General features: G+C 40.8%; 1 protein-coding gene across 1 annotated transcript in view; it reads right to left on the bottom strand.

Annotated features, from left to right (window-relative positions):
- Positions 1–22,241, bottom strand: part of SIK2 (salt inducible kinase 2) — a 79,337-nt gene that overhangs the window by 38,816 nt on the left and 18,280 nt on the right. Inside the window, exon 4 of the mRNA XM_080983428.1 lies at positions 275–436. Within this exon, the coding sequence (XP_080839554.1) occupies positions 275–436 (162 nt within the window). The remainder of the gene's footprint in view (positions 1–274; positions 437–22,241) is intronic.

Genomic DNA, 22,241 nt, shown 5'->3' with positions numbered 1-22,241 from the left:
AACAAGTTGTCATGACACTACAAAAATTCATAAAACCCTACAAAATTACTGCCATTTTCCCCCAAGAAAGAAATACAAGCAGCAGCTATTTTTAGTAAGAACTTAGTGTCAAAAGCCTACACCACCCATAATGCAAAGGGGGCATATCAGGAAATCCTCTCTGTCTTTCCACTTTCTCTAGGACTGCTATAGGAAGTTTGCCAAAGTCACTTGGAGGAAAGAGGAATTTATTCCCCAGGCACTAGGACAAAAGGGAAAAAAAGTATTGAGGTACCTGCTATTTTAATATTCATGTTGTTATCAAGCAGGAGGTTTTCAGCTTTGAGGTCACGGTGCACAATCTTACGGCTGTGACAGTATTCAACAGCGGAGAGAATCTGCCAGAATTTGCGCCTGGCCTCCGACTCACTCAGACGGCCATGGTTAGCCAGGTAATCTGTAGAAAGAAATATGGGATTCAATGAGTTAATCACATTGAAAAAATCATCTTCAGGCTCTCCAACATGCATCACAGGTAGACATCAGAGATAGTATGTTATGCTCTCCCCAAGTTCACTAGCAAACTGCATTGTGATAGTTGCCCATTATGTGAGGTTAACTTTTCTGCTCCAAAATTTAGTCACTAGGAGAAAGCCTTGCACATTCTTGTTTTGACAAGAACAAAAAACAGTAACCTCCTCATCCACCAGAGACTGGATGTTTCACTCTTCCTTCATAGTACATTCTGTCCTGACTGTTTACTAGAGTAACCAGAGGTGATGTCTTTGCTTGGGGCTTACCTTGAGTTTCCTATATGTGGCACAAAGAGGCGAAACAGAGCAGGTAAAGAGAAGGGAAGTAGACTGAACTAGTCATTTCCTCACAAAAATGGAAAGCAAAAATATACAGCCTTATAGGTTCCAAGAAAAATAATAAAGACAGCAATCTGGTATGTTTTCTTTCTAGTTAAGGATTCTGAAGTAAAGGACATCTGTAATGGTGCAAACCATTTCCAGGAGTCAGTATTTCCGAGGCATTTGGGTGACCCTCCACTCTCCTTTGATTTACACTGCTATAGAGTGGGACTTTTTATTTAGTTTGCAAGTAATAAGTAAATGTTAACATAAATTTATGGTGGCAGCATAGTGATGGGGAGCAGTAAATTGTATAAAGGCCAGTTGACCAAGCCAAAAGCATGAACATGAAGGATGTATCTTAACTGGAAAAATGATATCCACATAAAAAGCAAGCCCCGAAGAAGGGTTTTGCGCATGAAACATGGCTGAGGACAGTGTTCTTCCTGTCGAGTGCAGAAAAAAGAAGCCCATTCAACACATGCTGTGTGCTCTCACTGCAACATGAAGACAGATGCATCTCTCCCTATCCCCTTTCAGAAAGGAAATGGTAACGTGCTACTTTCAGAACCAAATGTCTTGCTTCTTAAAGGAGGAGTTGGCAATGCAAAGTCTGTGGCTATACTAGGCCCAGAAAAGTTTTCTCCCCAAAATTATTCTCCTTGTCCATCACCCTGTCTCCCGACCCCAGCCCCAACCACACATTCCATCCTGGCAAACTGACATGTAAAACACAGTTGCAAAGAATCAGGAAGTAGACTGTCAAGAACCTGGAAGATGGCACTGATTTGTTGATTAGGTGGCTTATTATGAGAAGTGATTTTTGGCCTTTTTTTTTTTTTTAAAAAAAAGAAATGTAGGGACACATATTAATGGACTATAGATTCACAGTTTTGGACCAGTTATTTGCAGGATGGCTGCATCCATCTTAATCTGCCTAGACTTGAGGTTGGCCTCAGATGCCCTGCCATCAAGAACTCTTAGGTTTGTGAGACAAGGGTAAAAGAGACTTCTTGGTAGAATTCTCTTTCTCGATTGTGAATGACTCCTACTCTATTGGTTTATAAACTGAGCTTGATTTTTTTTAAAAAATCACATTTCTTTTTAATATGTGGTAGTCGGTATTGTTTTAACTGCCTCTGTTTTCAGGTTATAAAGTTTTAGTTTTATATTGCAGTTTTATTGAAATGGTGCAGTACGTTTTTGATGCAAGCTGTTTTTGATGGGAGAGTTTTGCTCTGAAAGGAAGCACATACACAAACAAACAAACCTGCTCAATAGATCTGAACGTGATAGATACAGATTAAAACATATAGTAATACAACATTCTTGTTAGAGTTTAACACAATTAATTTCCTTAGAGAAGGGGAGAACTTACCTATGTGAACTGTATTAATCAATAGTAATAAACAACTACTGATCAAAACTGATTTCACCCAAGTGCACCTTTTATGGAAGTAATGCTGACCATCTACTCTACTGTGGATATGCAATCTGTTCTGCATAGATACATTTTTCAAGAAAGAACATGAAATATTTCATTTACACCTCTTACATCCCCAAATGGTATCATCACCTCAACAACATACTTAGCAGGACAAGTGAATTGGAACAAGACAAAAATGAGAAGTAACCAAGTCAGTTTGCTAACAGACCAGCCAATACATTCACTACGATAATAGTTATGCCTTTATTTAGCAACCACAGCAAATTTGGTCACGAAGCAGAAAACATCTTTGTTCCTTGCAAAAAGTGTACACACTTATAGGTTGAAAGGAAAATAGCAAAATAATAAAGATAGCAATGTAGTATATTTTAATTCCAATTGCTGTATTCTGAAATAAAGGGTATATTTCTGTTCGAGGAGGGCTTGATGTCCACATCTACTTATGTATGTTTGACTGCTAAACAACTTATGCATGTTTAATTGCTTTATTTCCCCTTTGCATTGCTATGACAAAACTCTTTTAGATCTGTCATATACTCCAATGCAGCAATGCACACTTTGAAAAATTCTGAAACAAAACAGCCAACCTTATGCTATCCTAGTGTAATTCACTAAAGCTCCAATTTACCACCCAAGTCAGCAACACTTCACTTGCAACAAATCTTTTAAACTTTATTTTTCTGAAAAGTATCCAGCTGCAATTTTCAATCCCATGTTAGATAGCTGCCTACCTGTATGAAGAGACAGATGGAAACTATCCTTAGTGTTCTTAATGCTGGGGCTGTGATGTCAATTAAATTGATCGATAAAACTTAAAATTAATTAGGTCTCCAGTAACAAGTTGCCATTATTATTTATTATTATTTGACTTATTAGTTGCTTAATACAAAAAAGGCTCTAAGCGATTTACAAAATGTCAAAAGTCAGAAGCGTGCAACATAAAACAACACATTTCCATAAAACCATTCTAATAACCCATAAACAGACCCATAAACGAACAAAAAAACTACAGCAGCAAAAACATTCCCATCAAAGGAATAATCAGCTAGCTTGACGTACGCAGTCTAATGAAGACCTAACAAAACATTAATCATTATGTCCTTTCTTTGGGTGGCAAAGTTGAAGCCATCTGTCTGGCTCCCACTAAGAAAAACATGCTATATAGAAAGATAATGTCTGGGGTGACTGATCAAGAGAGTTGTTCTGACCTTTGTGGGATATCATATAGAACCTCCAAGTGCAGAAGCACTATATGTCATTTTTTTAAAAAAGCTTCAAACGTGATAAAAAGCACAAGTTAGAATTTAGCCATACTCTAGCCAAATAAAATATAAAAATCAAATGAAAATGTCTTTCTTATTCAGATGACAGACCTAAATCATTCTGCATTACATTTTGCCTGTTACTCTCAACGAGCTCAAGAGCATAAGGTGCACCCAGTCCAGCATCGTGTTCCCACAGTGGCCAATCAGATACCTATACTCATATGCAGGATGCACTCAAATTCATGTTCTCCAGCAACTGGTATTCAGAGGCATACGGCCTCTGATAGAGGGTAATGCATGCCCATCATGACTAATAGCCATTGACAGTCTTTCCTCCACAAAACTATCTAATCCCCTTTTAAAGTTGCTCAAGCTGGTCACTATAAGCATGTCTTGTTAGGGAATTTGTGGTAATGAACATTCAACTGAGCAAAGTACAGTGGTACCTCAGGTTACAGACGCTTCAGGTTACAGACTCCACTAACCCAGAAATAGTACCTCGGGTTAAGAACTTTGCTTCAGGATGAGAACAGAAATCATGCGGCGGTAGCACGGTGGCAGCGGGTGACCCCATTAGCTAAAGTGGTGCTTCAGGTTAAGAACAGTTTCAGGTTAAGAACAGACCTCCGGAACGAATTAAGTTCTTAACCTGAGGTACCACTGTACTTCTTTTTCTCTGCCCTGAATCTCCCACCATGCAGCTTCTTCGGATGACCCTGGGTTCTAGTACTGTATTATGAGAGAGGGTGTTAGCTGTTCTTCCTTTTCCATTCACCCGCAAGTGATGAATGAAGCCTTAACAATTACTAACTGATGACTGAAATACTTTTAAGATGCTACAGATAGATAATGGACAAGGGCTGCAATCCACACTTTGCTGGAGGGGAAATTTAGCAGCAAAGAAAAACAGCATTCTACATCTTGCAACTTCCACAATGAAACTTAATACACAGGGAGTAGGAACAAATATTTTCCTCCAGCAATATTTCAAACACAAAAAAAGTCAAAGAACAAGTCTAATTTACAGTAAGCTAAGCTGTCTGTTTATGGTACAGAACAGAGTTGGCAAAGAACCTCAAGGAAAAAGCTCTGAAATCTGCTTGCTATAGAATAATTGCACTGGACTTTACTGCATCTATCCCAGAGAAGGTTGCTATAAATTAGGAGGCAAGAGAGAGTCCATTATATGTTGCTTGAAAATAAATAATCTTTACTGAACATGTGGTCATTCTTCTAACCTGATATCAGCATACACAAAAGCAGAATTCTGATCTTTCAGCACAAATCACGAGAGTATTTTTCTGGTGGACATTTAGATTTCTCATAAGCACATATTTAGTAATAAGAATAACCACAACTACACTAGATTGGAATCTCACTGGAGAAAATCTATCAGGGATTTTCCTGAATGTCAGACTTTCAGTATTCCTCTTTACAAAGTGTTTCTCAAGCCAAAGCAGCCCTCTGCTCACAGTACCTTTACTCTGTTGGTCCTGAAGGCAGGCTATGCAGAGAGTAGTTGCCTTCCAGTAACAACAGGCCAATTAATTCATCCGAACTTTTTACAGCAACGCAAACATTCTCCCCCTGCCCCATCTTTCTCATGTTTACTGCATTCCCATGTCATTCTCCCTCACAGTCCTTCCTTGCACATTTTTGCAGATAAATATGCATATTTATTCAAGTGGAACACACTGAGTTGTATGCAGTGTTAGTCATACTCGGGGAATAGACCCATTGAAATGAATGGACATGATTCAGATCCACTCATTTCAATGGGTCTACCCCGAGTAAAATGTCATTGGCGACAACCCTAACATAATATTTCATCCACGTATCAGCCACAGTAGTGGAATTTTTAGAAAAATAACATCTACATCAAAAAGGGTTCAGCTACAGTAACAAATAATATTTCAATAGATTACAAGAGATGTGGATCCCCATTTAGAATCCCATTAGTATAAGCACTTAATGAATAAGACAGTTTCCACCATCGTCTTGACATGTTAGAATACAATATACATTACAATAATCAATCCAAAAGACGGGGATGTGTTTATGGTGCATGTGCATGAGGGAGGGAGACTTGGGTAACAATTACGTAAGAAGATTTTATAAACATCTTAAAATTAGGGCAGTTCTAAGAGGCTGCAGTGAGAACTCTCAGTTAGTGTCAGCGCCCATTCAAAAACAACATTAGTCTTAAAGAAGGAGTGGGGGAGGAGAGAAGGGATGAAATGCTGAAAGCACAAGATATCCCACAGGGCATTAGTTTTTTAAAACGTCTGTTCATCAGTTTACTGTTAATGTGATGGACTGGAAGAAAATGGTATCTACGGATGTTCCCCTCTGCTTGGCGCTCAGTATTTGTGGTGAAACGATAATGCCACGGTGTTTTGCAGGTTATCAAAAAGGCAGCTCCCTGGCAATCTAAAAGGGCTGGCAATCTGGAAGTTCAACATAGGAGAGACAATATATCAAGGGGTGGATAATGGAGGTGAGTGTAAACAAGGGAAGGATGCATGCCATTTGGTTACATGTATTTGGACTTAGATTAGCAGGGGCTGAGGAAAACCCCCAACGGCTTCCCAGGAAAGGTGGGTCATAGACAATGGCAGATATACACTTGGACCCAAGGGCAGAGAGAGAGGAGGGTCAAGGCCACAGGGGGCTTTAAGTATGTATGAGGAGTTTGTGCCAGAAGCGTTAGCAAGCCAGCATTCAGATTGAGGGAGGGGTGTCACATGGTTTGATTGACAAGAGAAATTATTTTGGCGGTAGAGCTCTGGATAGGGCTGAGACATGACAAGTGAAGGGCAAAGAGAAAGTTGCAGTTGACCAGGTGGAATATGAATGAAGTGTGAGCCAGAGTTTTCCCTGAGGAGGAAGGAGAGGAAAGGGCAGTAGTAGTTTTGGAAGGCTGTGCAAAGGGAAGCAACACAACGTAACAGACTAGATATGGAGAGCAAAAAAGAGAGGGGATTTAAAGGAAGGAGCCAAGGGTTTCTGCTTGGTCAACAGGGTAGATGGTGACTACTGCAAGTGCATGAGAAAAGGAAGGCTTCAAAAGAACTATAGTAAGTCTTGTTTTGGACATATATGCCCAATTATTCACTAAACAGAGTAGCTGTATTACAGACATTGAACGGATGCAAAACCTATGGATCCTACTGAATTGAGCTGAACTTCCAACCTGATAAATATGCACATAATCATGATATGTACGTGTGACATTACACAAAGTGCTGTCTTCCCCCATTATATAGATATTTTTGATAGAGCCACCCTCATTTATGCTCCTGTGGGTAGAAGGGACTGAAGCCACCCTGACATAAAACACACACAGCAAGTGAAAACACTGACCTGGCTTCCATGTCACACTAAAACCACAGTTTAAAGCAAACAATGGTTTACACTATAAAAGTGCTGGTTTAATGCAATGTGAGATGCTGTCAAGTTACATTAGTCCTACAAGAAACAGTATCAAATATACTGAAAAAGAAATGTGGATTGGGGGCTAGTCCTTTTGAAGTGGGGTATCTAGTCGTGTTATGCAAGTTGCTCACCTGTTTTGCCAACCACAAGTATAAAGCTTATATAGTACATCTTTCAAATACCTAAAGTTTCCTTAATGAATCATCTTAACTGACTTTCTCTTAATAATAGGACCTACACAATAAATTACAACTAAAAGTATTCTACTTGCAGAATTTCAAAGCAAAACCAAGGCCAACATGTGCAGCATTATGCTGAATAAATTGTTCGCATCGCCATGGACACATCTCAAGCTTCGCAGCAATAATTTGCTGACTACTTCAGAAAGTTTCCTTAATTCTCTCTCTGCTCACTCTGTAAGACACGACAAAGAGCTTTGTCAACAGCACTACTCATCGCTGCCTTCAGCTTTCAACAACTGAAAGAAGATTCATTTGTTGTTTCTTTTGAACAACTTAAAGTTCTTGTTTTCTTTGCATGGAGGTGTTATTTTGCAAGGTGCAAAGACAAATTACCTAAGTCAACCTATGTGGTGGCAGGTACTAAATCCTGCTCTTTCCCAAGAAATAACATACACAGAGAGCACATATACACACCAGCCATGTGACACATCTTTGCTAAATAACCATTGCCTACTCTGATATCCTGTGCAGATTTTTTTTCAAGGGAGCAAAGGTGTGGTTGTGTAGCAGCTTCTTGTATTCCTGGTTCAGCACTTCAGCAATAACCTAGAAGTGAAGGAAGCATTGCTCTAAGGAGCAGGTTCTCCTGAGGTCAAGGTTCTCTGCAGAGGCTTAGACCTAGTACAACTTGCAATGCTCGAACCAATTGCTTCCTCACCCCCACCCTGTCCCCTGGTCATAAGAACAGGCAGAGAACCAAGGTCAAGCAGAGTGAAAAAAACGGATGCATGTGTATGTACACACACACACACACACACACACACACACAGACAAAGATCTCCTTTAGGGGTTTTAAGCAACAACTAATAAACACACAGGAGCACAGGAATCTGCCTTATCCAGTCAGACCATCAGTCCATCTACCTCTGGGTTGTCTACTACACTGACAGGTAGCAGCACTCCTGGGTTTCAGACAAGGGTCTCTTTCACCCATCCCTGCAGATGCCAGGGACTTGAACCTGAGGTCTTTTGCATGCAAAGCAGATGCTCGATCACAGCTCTTCCCCACTTGAAATATTTGAAAAGATTAATCTGCAGCAGACCAGAGGTTGTTTTTCAAGAAGATTAAAAAAGAAATAAATCGGTGTTTCCGCTAACCAACTACAGTTTGGTATACCTACGACTGGAATACCCCAAGTGGGCATACTATTTTCACGTTAGTAAACAAGTGGGACGCAGGTGGCACTGTGGTCTAAACCACTGAGCCTTGGGCTTGCCGATCAAAAGGTCAGCAGTTCGAATCCCCGCAATGGGGTGAGCTCCCATTGCTCGGTCCCAGCTCCTGCCAACCTAGCAGTTCGAAAGTACAACAAAAAGTGCAAGTAGATAAATAGGTACTGCTGCGGCGGAAAGGTAAACGGTGTTTCCTTGCGCTGCTCTGGTTTTGGTGTTTGGTTGCGCCAGAAGTGGCTTAGTCATGCTGGCCACATGACCTGGAAAAACTGTCTGCAGACAAACACCCGCTCCCTCGGCCTGTAAAGCAAGATGAGAGCTGCAACCCCAGAGTCGTCTGCGACTGGACTTAATTGTCAGGGGTCCTTTACCTTTACCTTTTAGTAAACAAATATTTATTTCACTGAGAAGGAGCCAGGAAGTTACAGGAACTACATTAGCTTTATTGATGTACTATTTCTGATTAGCATTTAAAAAAAACCCCATGAACTGTTGCTTAATACCAGTCTACAACAGTGGACAGAGAAGATAAATAAAACATCAAACTCGATACACCTCTCCATCATTGATGCTCATATTGTATATTAACAGAGAAGCTTATTGCTTGTGTTTTGCTTATTTGTACAGATTGTCAGAAATATTTTATTGAACTGACATGATCAGAGAGCCTTCTACAAAGAGGAAGCAAGTCAGGGGTCCTTCATTGATGAAGTCTATGCAACAAACTCCTAGCATTATGGTACAGGTTGTGATGATTAACATAATGGTGACTTGAATTAATTTGAATTAATGATGTTTGTCTATATACACAGTGAAGTACATTTTGAATTTAACAAGTTTTTTTTAATGCTAATTATTTAAAATTGCCTTTGAAAACATTTTGGAAAAATATATCTGCCACATACTTTTGGAATAGAAATTCTCTTTCCCTGGCCACATATTTTGGGAATAGAAATTCTCTTTAATTAACTAGACATGGGCATTCTAGCTTGAAAAATACACTTTTATAAGCAGCATTGTATAAACACAGGGCTCTGATACTAATACCAAGACAGGAATTTCCCTGCACAAAAGCTCAGATGAATCCACACAAAAAGCATTTGCTTTTAATGTAAATGAAGGGAGATGATGTAATGATGGCTGCAAGCCCTGCTTCTGTTTGTAATAATCTCATCGTAAGATCTGATTAATGGTTTTACTTACAGATTTTAGTCAAACAGGTTATGTAATTGCAGTGGGCCAAACGGAGCTGGCCTAGAAAATTTAATTTCTCAATAGCGACAGGTTTGGGAAGCCTCAAACTAAGCAGGGCAATTTTGACAGGATTAGATCATTGACATACTGTCAGAAAAGCATCTTTCCTTGAACCCTCACATTTTTTGCTTATTGTGTCCTTTTCCATTCACCAGATGAGCTATGAAGACCACACAATTTATCAGACACAAACTTTGCATTAGGGGATGCGAAAGATAGGAAATGTCAATTTTCCCACCAAGCAAATGTCTAAGTGTTGCATCTGTACTTTTTCACCAAAAATATCAATTTTTACTCGATTAGATGAACCTCAGCTCTGCAAAGTCCTCTTCTTGATTCCACCAACTGCCCCCTGCCAATGTTTACTTCCTTGCCTATACCCCAGGCAGTGAAAACATTGCCAAGTTAGGGAAGAAATAACGTCTTTGAAAGAGGATCCACTGCTAGGCCGCTATCTGCCTCTCTACAATGCAAGCACCCTGGCCATCCTGTAGACTGAAGCTTCTAATAAGTACATATGGCAGTTCAAACAGTCATGCTAGGGCCATTTCTACATTTTCCACACAGGCAGCTGTGTTAGTCTGTAGCAATAAAAACAACACAGTCTTGTGGCACCTTAAAAGTTAACAATTTTTATTACAGCCTAAGCTTTCCTGGGCTAGAAACTATGCAACAAAATTCTTAAGTCTTGAAGGTTCCACAATACACTGTTGTATTTTCTACACCTGTGATGAAGCACTCAGGCCTGCTGTTTGTGGCTTCTTGGTCCTGAAAGCACTTGAAATATGTAGTGTGTAGCAGGGATGTCACAGCCAGTATTAAGAGTCCCTTTGCACCGCTTTAGCTTGTGCATCAGCTGTGCGATTTCCTGGAGAAGCCAGGTCAAGTCAGGTCATTATTAGGCATGACATGAGCCTCTTGGTTCCAGCAGTTCCTGGCATGATTTGGCAGCCAGAGACGCAGGAGGAAGGAGCCGAGTTCCTCCCCTTATGTCTATAGATGTCGGAGGAGGAAGCATATCTGCCAGCTCTCTCCCCCGCCCCTTCTGCCAAGCACAGAGACTCATTGGGGCGGTGCTGAACAGGAGGTGGCAAGAGCTGGGGGCAGAGGGGCATCAAGAACCAGCTGCCATGCTCAGGTGACATCGGAAGCACACACCCAGAGCGAGTGTGTATGCTTGCAAGTAGCAGACTCATAGGCATAGCTGTCAACCTTCCCTTTTTTTTTTTTTGCGGGAAATTCCCTTATTCCAGCGTCGTTTTCCGCTGCTTCCCGCTGCTATCCCGGATTGTTAGATATCCCGTAGACTGTCCCCGGGACAGGTGAGGCTGCTGATCCCTTATTTTCAAATCTGAAAGTTGACAGCTATGTTCATAGGGCAGGAGAGTCCTGCATGCTGGGTGGGGAGTGTCAACTGTTAGGGTATCTCCATAGCTTCCATTCAGTTATGAAACTCTTGCCTTGCTCATGTACCTTGGAATCTTGATTTCTGGACCTTGTGCATGATGCTGCAGAGCCTGTACAAATATATTTTCCTTACTTTCAACTGAAATATTTTTGCCTGCCTGGAATGTGTCCTTGCATTCTGATGATGCCTCCTGCTTGTCCGAATGGAGCAAAGAGAGGCACATGTTAATGTACTGTACAAAGGTAAATGTATATTAATTGCTATGTCCACTTTTGCCCCTACTGGCATGGGGCTCCCAGAAGGGAATGCAGTCCTTGAGCTGAAAAAGGTTTTCCATTGGTGTGCTACATGATTACATAGACAATGTTAAATGGCTGCCTTTTCCCACATGGACCAGCCCACTCTTTGAGTTTGTCATCTTCCTCTACATGCTGCTGAACTGGCCAGGATGCAGGACCAGCACTTTCACTGTAGTGTTAGAATCTCATATATATAAGCTAGGCATCAAATGACTCCTTAAACCAGGTCTACAGTCACCAAAACAAATTTCTAGTTTCCATTTTGGGGCCAGACGACTTTTTGGTTCCTGAAATTATTTCTGATTGTGCAGATAAAATATCAGGGGTAGAATTCTACAGGATGTCTTGTTAGTGTGAAAACAGTAAAGATCCAAGGATCCCAAGCATATGTCTCTATCCTGACTCCAGGGCATCTTCATTTGGTCACAAGTTGCCAACAGCCAAGTGCAAAATGTGCCTGGCGCCTGGTCAAATTTTGTACACTGCCCACAGGTTGTGGAATTCTCTTCCACCAGGAGTCTAATTAGTCACCTTATTATTGGTATTCAGATAAGCATTTAAGATCTTTTTACTCCACTGCAATTCATTAGTTTCCCTGGTCTTTTATGTCATGACTCTGTCCTGCGAAATTCTGTTCCAGTTCTCATTTTATCCTTTATGTTTTATTATTGCAGACTGCTTTCATTGGCATTGTGAGCTGCTTTGTAGGTCTTTGGGCCAAAAGGCAGAGTTGAAATATTTTAAAAGGAAATAAATACTGGGGACACTAAAGAGCCAGATAAACAGGCTGATGTTTGACACTCCAACTTTACATCATGTTCCTGTATCAGAATTGTTCTGTTCTGGGGTATGGTTCCTGCCTAAAATCACCAATATACATTTATTTAGCATCTATAATGCATTAGATGATACACCAGAAACAGAAACATTAAAATACAGACAGGGACAAAGGCAGAACTATAGGTTAGGCTGTGATGAAGGCATAGCAAAGATTGATGCTAAAGGAGGTTGCAAGGCAATTAAAACCTAGCCTGACCATTTGCTTTAGGAAACCAAGCTTCCAAATGCTGTTGGTGCTTTTCAGCTTTCAGTAGTATATATAAAATTTCCAGCTGGGATAGAACTGTTGGGTGTTAACTTGTATTACAAGTACAATTGAACAGGATTTTAGACAGAAGCCAACTAGAAGGTGATGATGACAAACAGCTACTGCTCACCACAGGCATTTTTACATACCAGCTGGACCTTGCTCTTAAGGAGATTTGGAAGAGCCGACTGCAAGATAATAATTTAAGCTGCAGCTTTTCTCCAAGGATGACGGCTTGCTTATTAGGGATATTGTAAGACCAAGTGAAAGAGCCGATTTACCAATATATGCAGGCGGGGAAGACATCTTAAGGGGGAAACACGAAGCAAACCTCTAGCAACCACGTTTAGTCATACACTTAACCTGCAGCCTTCTGATGGATGGTATGTAAGATTAAAAAAATAAAATAAACAAATTCAGTACAAAGAGGAAATACTGTACTTGATATGTACATTTTCCAACTTTACACTCGAAAATCAGCGACTGCACCTTCCTTTGGCCTGGCTTATTAGCACTCTTCCATTGTTTCTCAAGACAGACGGATGCCAACAAGTTACAACAAGTGTTATGTACGAACCCTGCCCAGGAGCTTAACCATGGTTTGTTTACAGCCAACAAACCACAATCTGAAGCCATAGTATGTTGTTGAGGAGAATTAGCAAGGACAAATTTCCCCTATCTCTCTCCCAACATACAGGGCAACCAAAGCAGCTTCTGTGCCAAAACAGGGCCTGATCAATTTTAACTATGGTTTGGCACTGTGTTTGAACCCAGTGCCCTGTGACCACCGATGACACTTAATAAACTACAAAGGCATGAAGCAATAGCAGCTAGAAAGTAAAGTCTGGAGAATCAAGCCACTGTTTGTTTGTTTGTTTGTGGTTAACTTGTGGTATGTAAATAAATGATGGCTTAAACAAACCATAATACCCGGTTATGTATAAACCAGCTAGTTGGTTTGTTGCATCTAAACTTCTTTTCCCTAATATTTTATTCTTTAGAAGCCTCAATGCTGCTGCTTAACACTTATATTACAGGCACATTTCACCTTCCTTATGTAGTTTTATTTAGGGTAATTCGGCAGAAACTAGAAATCTCCTCAGACGTTAGAGAGAACAATAGCTGGAACAAAGAGGCCTTTCACTTGGAAGCAAGACAGTTTCCTGTATCAGCAGCACGCTCCTATGTGGAGTAGTCAAACATGTGGAAGAATTTGGAATAAGCCAATATTGCAAAGCACATCAACTGACAAAGTGTTTTTCAAATTGTGGGCCAAGATTTTCAGGTGGGCCTCAGTGCTACTGCCTGTAGAGTACCTCCTCATGTGCCTGCTCCATTTCCTGGTCATGCCATAGCCTTCTGGCTGGGTCAATGCAAGCACCAAAAACTTGGTGGGGGAGGATAGTAGGGTAAGATGGAAGGAATTAGGAAGTGAATGATTGAATTTACTTTATTCGGTCACAGACCAGCATAAGCAAGACATCTAAATAAATAGTATGAATCTAAGCGAATAATTATTAAATAAATGGGAGCAAAAACCAACCGTAGATTAAAACATATACATAGAATACTTGATTAAACATAAATAATGGGTGAATAAAAACTAATAAGAAGAATTTAAAAAGACCAGTTAAAACAGCTATACAGAATCTAGCGACTGAATATGTGACTTGTGGGCTTTTGTCCTGTAGTAATAAGGAGATGTTGCGTTGTTCTGATCACCCTGGGAATCTATATAGGATGGGCTGGATAAACCTGGCTCGAATGTCTATATAATACTGGCATTGATCCGTTGTTTCCTGCTGCCCAGAGCCACATGGGCATTTCCTCTCCTCATATGGTATCTTCCTATAACGGCCTTCCTGAATTGCTGAAGAGAGGGCCTGACAATGGGCCAAGGTGAAAGCCCTTTGCTGTTTTGGTATTTCAAGATTAGCTATGTATGGCATTTGGGAAGTCAAGTATCTTCTAGTTTCACTAATTAGATTTTTTGGGGACCTGGAATTAGGAAGTGAGATAAAAGGATAATCATCACCTGGGAAGAAGAGGAAAGTTGTTTTTATCTATTTATTTTCTGTACTGGTGGCTGCTAAGCTGTGGAACGTTCTCCCCACAAATCTGTTTCTGGCACCTTCATTATACAGCTTTTGAAGAATGCTGAAGATGCAGCTCTTTACCCTGGCTTTTAATACTTGGGATGTATGTTTTTGGTTGCATGTTGTTTTAAATTGTTTTTAATATTGCGTTTTAATGCTACAACCTGCCCTGGGACATTAGGGCGAAGGTGGGAAATACATACATACATAATACATACAGTGAGGGAAAAAAGTATTCTAATCTCAGCTCATTACATACAGTGAAGATACCAGGTAGCCTGACATCTGGGTGGTTGATAGGGGATCAAATACTTATTTCACTCAATGTAATGCACATCAATCTATGACTTTTGTCTTCTGGGTTTCTGGGGGTTTTCCTGTTGTTATTCTGTCTCTCACAGCTAGAATAAACCTACCATTAAAATTATGGACTGGTCACTTCTTCGTCAGAGGGCAAAAGGGCAAATTTAGCAGGAGATCAAATACTTTCCCCCCTCACTGTACATAAAATGGGAGGCTGGCTTAGGAACCCCAGAACACGATTCCCAGGTACTGAATGACAATCTGAAGGTCTGGGAATGTTTGGTGGTGGTATCCCTAAAACTGAAAAACACTGCAAGCTATGTTTTCTAACATAAATTTCTGGACCATGACGATACCAGTTTTCATTCTGATTATGTTAATGTGGAGTAGGAATGACATCTTTAAATATTCAAGGCAGGCTGCTTTAACTCAATATATCTGATCTGATGTTTTTACTCTGATTACGTTTATTCCTTTTTTTACTGTGTTACTGTATTTTATTCTTAGAAATAACTTCAGGTCACTCAGTTGTGGGAAGCAATAAAAGTAATTAGCACTATGATTAATGGATACAATAAGCAGTTAAACTGGACGGTTTCATAGTCGCAATTAACTTCTTTTCAGATAATTATGCACCTAAGAAATATCCCTATTTCAATGAAGTCTTGGTGGCAGCGGGACATGTTGCTTTACTAGTTCTTTATTTTTTAAAAAGCGCTGTGCACAGTCCAACTACAGACCACTTGTAAAAGCAAAGCTGGGGACAGAAATTCTCTGCTCTGAATCTTGGCCAAAAGCAACATGTTCCGCTGTCAACAGGGATTCACACTGTAAAATAAGTTTTAAGTCCGTAACAGCACAATCACAGTATTATTCAGACTCAATTCAATGTCTTATGAGACTGACATGCTTAGGATTTCTGATGGGGAATGAAGTTGACCATTCTGACCCTGAGGGCATTGTATAAAAACAGCATAACCATAGCAAACAAGTATTGGTTAAATTTCATTTGGAGTAATGGGGGAAACCACATAAATGGGACCTCATATATTCCTTGCCCATTTGCTTCATGTACACCCCTCTCATGGTTTCCTCATTTCTATGACCAAATAACCAAGCTATTGAATAATTATGGAATTTGCTACCACAAAATATAGTGCTGGCCACCAGCTTGGAGAGCTTTAAAAGGGAATTAAACAAATCACAGAGAAGAAGCAGTCAAGGACTACCAGCCATGATAGCTATGTTCCCTACTTCCACCGTCAGAGGCAACATGCCTTTGAATTAGTGTCCAAAATTAGCCAGGTGCATTTTGCACCTGGCTACTGACCACTTGCAACCAAGTGAAGATGCCTGGGCACCTGTATGGCACCTGATATCTCCACCATCCGGAGGTGCGTGCCTGGGGATCATTGGATCTTGACTGTTTTTGCACACTAATACCCCATCCTGTAGAATTCTATCAGTTATATTTTATGTGGATGATCAGAATGGATTTCAGGAACCAAAAATGCTTTTCTGTGCAGACTGAGCAGCAGCAGCAAATGTCATTCTAGTCAACTGTTGTAGCTTGTCTTCACTTACCCCACCGCACTGCCGTGCTCACAGTTGTGAAGGATATTCTTATGAATGGTGTGTGTCATCATTAAGAAAAAGAGGCAGGAATAGGCCAATATATATGTGGACTGTCCCTAGATAATGTGACTTTTCTTCTTTCAGTCCTCAAAGTTCTTAATCTAGCTCAAAATTGTCATCTGAACCAGCCAGATGTTTAACTGATAATCAATCACATCCAGTCCATCATTTGAAAAAGAAGACTTAAGAGCCATCTTGCCCCAAAATGGCAAGTAGACTTTCCGTTTTGGAAACTGTAACCTTGGTTTGGTGCCTAGCTTATATATCTGAGTTTCTAAAACTGCTTTCAATACCAGTTGCTGAGGATCATATGCAGGAGAATGCTACAATGCTCATGTCCTACTTGTAGGTTTCCCATTGGCATCTGTTTCGCAACTGTGAGAAAAGAATGCCTTTCGTCTGATTCATATCTTCTTATGTTTAGCAGAAGGTGTATTTAGAATATGGCAATTTGTAGGTTTCTTCTCCCAAGTGAAATAGCCAAACACTGATGGATAGATCTGATGATACATTACTGCAGAACAGACTCCTTATAATTATCAGATGACTGAAGATTGGCAGCAAAGGAAGAGATTTAAATGATTTTTTAAAGTTGCAGGTAGAAGAGCTGGAGAGACATTGAGGTCAACTTAAGAAACAGAAGATGCTGTTTAAAAGACCCTTTGCAAATGTACAAAGATTATTGACTATACAGATGTCTAAGTGTCCAGTTGCAATGGCAAAAGCCAGAAAGCTAAGCAGTAGTTTTGAGTACTGTACTTAATACATGACATGAAGTAGGGCTGCATTTCAATGGTTATATATGGCAAATTTATTTTCTTTTAAATCGCCCAATTAAATACATGGCAGAAAACAAGGAAGTCTTTTGCCTGCAAAAGGCAATTTCATTTTTATTCGCTGTCTTGTTATCAACACCAGTTTTCCTTTTTGGCTCTTACACAAACTTTTAGTAGACACTTGACTGACCAACACCCAGGGCACTGACAAGCACAGCTCAACGATAAAGTTTTAGAGAAAATACAGACAGACTAAAACAGACTTAAAAAAAGCCAAACTGCTGCAAGTTCAGCCTCACTTAAAAGCCAAGCCACTAAACAAACAAGATGGCATCATCAGCCAGCCACCACCTCCTCTGTTCTCCAATCATTGGAGGTCTCATTACCACAAGCCAGTGAACTTTATTCTAGCTCCTCTTCTTGGCAACCAACGGGCTTTCTACCAAGCTAGGCCCTTCCTCACCCTTGACAACTTGAATCACCACCAAGTGCCTACAAATTATAATAGTGACAGTAAGTTAACAATGATTTTATCTCCTTACTGCTGCAGTGTCACTTTGCCCTTTCTAAAACGTCTAACGTAGATCAGCAAGCAAATAGTTCTAGACATGAAGCCAATTTTGAGTCACGATTTCTGGAATGAATTCTGATTCTATCCAGTTCCTGGATGATGTAACTACATTCTTGATCTGCAGGAGATACATAAAGAATAACTTATTCTTAAAAAGATGAACAGCTTTTTGTTAGTTACCTCCACTGCATCCAGTTCTTTGCCTAATGAAAAAAATAAACCGTACCAACAGTTTTTTAATTAAAAAAATTACACCTGTGTGTAAAGAGAATTTGTGTGTGTGTGTGGGGGGGGGGTGTATTTAATTTGATATGATACAACTGCCAGCATATACAGCTTATTAAGCCATTCCTTGGATACGGTATTGAAAGTGAGCTTTTTCATAGATTTTTAAAGGCGAGTTATAATAAAATTGAGAGATAAGTATCATGATCCAAAGAACAACTTCAGATGTGCCAAAGGACCTGCAAGTGACATTTTTGACTGGGGTGCTGTTGTTGTACAAAAAGTCTTATGTTTAAGTCTAAAGTCGTATTTTATGAGGAATTGGTTGCATGGTTGTTAGTTTAGAATCTATATGCAATTTTTTAAATCAAAAAGGTTCAAGTTTGTTACCTTATTCAAGAGAGTTTATTTCAGTGTACTTCATAAGATACCATTCCAACACCTCCATGATTGAAACATTGGGGGGGGGGGGGGGCAAAATGAAAACACAAAGGCATTATCTCCCTTCACACTGATTGCCTTGCTCCTTTCTACTTGTATACATGCAGCTGGCTAAGAACATTCACACGATGTTCAGCAATTATAGAAATACAGTATTATTGGTAAATGTAAAGGTAAAGGTACCCCTGATCGTTAAGTCCAGCCACGGACGACTCTGGGGTTGTGCACTCATCTCGCTCTATAGGCTGAGGGAGCCGGCGTTTGTCTGCAGAAAGCTTCCGGGTCATGTGGCCAGCATGACTAAGCCGCTTTTGGCGAACCAGAGCAGTGCACGAAAATATCGTTTACCTTCCCGCTGGAGCAGTACCTATTTATCTACTTGCTTTTGAACTGCTAGGTGGGCAGGAGCTGGGACCAAACAACGGGAGCTCACCCCATTGCGGGGATTCGAACTGCAGACCTTCCAATTGGCAAGCCCTAAGCACTGTGGTTTAGACCACAGTGCCACCCGCGTCCCCATATTATTGGTACTTAACCTCATTAAATATAATTGCTACCGTGTTACAGAAGAGATGAGGAACCACTGGCGCACAGAGACTCCAGACTTGGTCCAGAACATCCCCTCACTGCCCCACCACCAACTGAACCCAACAGGAGGGTTTCTTGAAACCTGTATTTGGTGTGAAATACATTTGATGGGCTGCAGTCGGGGAGGGAAAGGTTGGCCTATGACTTCTACACTGAAAATGCACCCACACTGCAATTAGACTTGGGGGGGGGCTTCCAACCATATTTGTGGTGGTGGGAAGTTGTATACCTAGTGAATGGAAGTGTGGGTGAGGGAAAAAATGAATGAGGGGCACAGGCTTTGTGGATGTATGCGTTAGCCCTGCCCACTTTGGCAACACCACTTTGGGGTCCACCCCCATCGGCACGCTCCCCCTAGAAGGCTGGCTACAAGGGAATGCAGCCTTTGAGTGAAAAAGGTTCCGCACCCTCGAATTACAGGAAATCTCATTTACACTACACAGATATAATCTAACTACCACCACTGCAGAAAGAGAAACTGATCAAAAGTAAAAGAACACGGGCTTTGTCCTCGCAAACTGGAATTTCCTCCCATGGGATTTTCTGCTAAGCACTGACGATACAGACTGCAAAGAAAGGACAGCAGGGACTTGCTCACATTTCATACTTCAGGGCACAGAAAGCAAGGAGTACTACACACCAGGCTACCTTCCTCGTAGTGAGCCAGAACCAAGGAATTCTGCCTCCCATACTATGCCAGAGAAGCATGCGATATATACTTAACACAAGTATGCACAGTAAGATTTGACCTTTAAAGGAGGAGTGCGGAATCTTTGGCCCTCTATACATTGATGGATTCCAACCCCCATCTGCCCCAGCCAGCACTGCCAATGGTCAGGGATAGGATCTAGAGGGCCACACTGCCATATTGGAGGATATTTAAGGAGTACAATACCACACAACATCCTCAAAACCAGCAAGGGACTCCTGGAGTTTACCCCATCCTGCTGTGGAGGTATGAAAGGTATAACTGAAATTCTCCCAATTTAGGCTACGCAGAAACTGGTGTGAACAATTTACAGTGGTACCTCTGGTTATGAGCTTAATTCGTTCCAGAGATCCATTCTGAACCTGAAACTGTTCTTAACCTGAGGTACCACTTTAGCTAATGGGGCCTCCCACTGCCGCCGCGCGATTTCTGTTCTCATCCTGAGGTAAAGTTCTTAACCCGAGATACTACTTCTGGGTTAGTGGAGTCTGTAACCCAAAGTGTTTGTAACCCAAGGTGTTTGTAACCTGAGGTACCACTGTAAATGGTTACATCTAACACGGAAAACATTATGACAATAGACTATAAATAAAATTGCCACATATCATTGTGCTTTCCCAGAAGAGCTCTCATTTATTTCCTTATTGTATTTTATCTCTGCTTCTTGTATTTCTTGTATTTTATCTGTACTTGCAAAGAACTCAAGGTGGCATACATGGGTTTTCCAACAACCACCATTTTATCCCAACGATCCTGGGAGATAGGCTAGGCTGAGAGATGGCAAACTGGCCCAAGATTACCCAGTGACCTTCATGTCTGTGTGAGGACTTGAATTTGTGTCTTCCAGATCTTCATCCAACATTCCAGCAGCTATACACCACACTGGCTCTAGTAAACCAAAAATGCTGCTCTGAAATTGAAGCTACCCAGAACACTCCATCTGCAGCAATTTTTAACGCACAATTATTCATTATTCAAACCATGGGCTTGGAAGCATTGTACTGTAACGCATGCCTGAGATACATGGCATATGAGGAAGTTTCATTTAGCTGTATCATCCATCATCTGCCATATTTTTGCCCAAACCAAATGGAAGTCTGGAAGGCACCCAAAGGGTTATCCTATCCCGCCACCACACACCAAGGTGGATTAAGTAGATTAAAGCCAGCTCAAAAGAAATTTCAACATCTTTTCCCTAAGAGCTTCCATAACTTTCTTGTACAACTAGTGCTCCATTTAAGCCTATACTGCTGCAATAAAAATCCAGCAAAATAATACAGTATTCCTGAACCTATGCAGTGCTTTTCTCTTACCACTAACAACAATCTGCCCTCATACATCTGGAATAAGGCAATGATGGGAAAGTGTTTCTAGGTCAGATAGGCAGGATTCACATAGAGACAATCAGCATTTTAGAAATTAAATAAGCACCTTATAAAATAAATAAGCATGGTTTCAAATTCACCTAGTCTCTTCTAAGACCACCACTGCCAGAACATTTGGTTTCCAGAGAGCTTGTTTTTAAGTTTAAATCAGTACTGAATAATGACCAGAGTTTTCTGAGTTTCAGTTGGTGATAACAGATACCCTGACTCAAATGTGTGCTCACAACAGAACATCTATCTCACAGGTTTTCGTTTTATCAGGTTTTAAAGAACCCCACAAAAACTTGCAAACAGCAACAGAAAATAAACCATGGAGCAAAGAGACAGCCATCTTGTTACAGAGGTTGAACAATCTTATTCAGCACCAATCCTGAAAATTCACATAGACCATGTTTTCTACCATGATGTAAGTCATCAATGACCACAACTTACTTACTAGAACATGAGCTCTGATTCTTTGGTGGAACTATTTCTGGCCCACTGCTCCCTAGGAGGAGATCCTGTCACTAAGACATGGATAGGCATCAATAACTAAGCTTGCTATATTATGAAAGATCAAGTGTGGGGACTATATGACTATCTGCCTGCTGGATGAAGTTGTGGGTAGGTGTTCAGGGCAATAAGCTCCTGGCCCACAGGTAATGATTTTGTTCCCCTGAAGCCAAGGTGGTTGACCTGAAGAAGCTGAGAAAGCCAGAGGTTAGTAGCCAAGGCCTTCAGGGTTGTCATACCTGCACCCAATTCGCAAGGCGAAAGCTTCTCTGCTGTTACCGCGAATAATGGTCTCTGGGAGGAAGATTTCACTCTAAGGAAATAATCCCGGGGATTGGGGGATAGTCTAAACAGCTATCCTCTCACACCAATGATAACCTACTTATTAGTGGGTGATTTGAACATTAGGAACATAATTAGATAAGCAATGGGGGTCGATGCATAGTGACTTGCCTGGCTGGTGTGAAGGCTGCATATGTTATGAGTTGTTTTGATGGTCTGTTAGACGGTGCTGGGGAGGAGTAAGTGCTTATGGTGCCTGTTGGCACCAGTGATGTGGGGAACTGTAATCATGCTG

This window comes from Podarcis pityusensis, assembly GCF_964106645.2.
Source record: "Podarcis pityusensis genome assembly, chromosome: 15".
Classification (NCBI taxonomy): Eukaryota; Metazoa; Chordata; class Lepidosauria; order Squamata; family Lacertidae; genus Podarcis; species Podarcis pityusensis.
The sequence above is the reverse complement of the archived record's forward strand: the minus strand, read 5'-3'. Positions and strand labels throughout refer to the sequence as shown.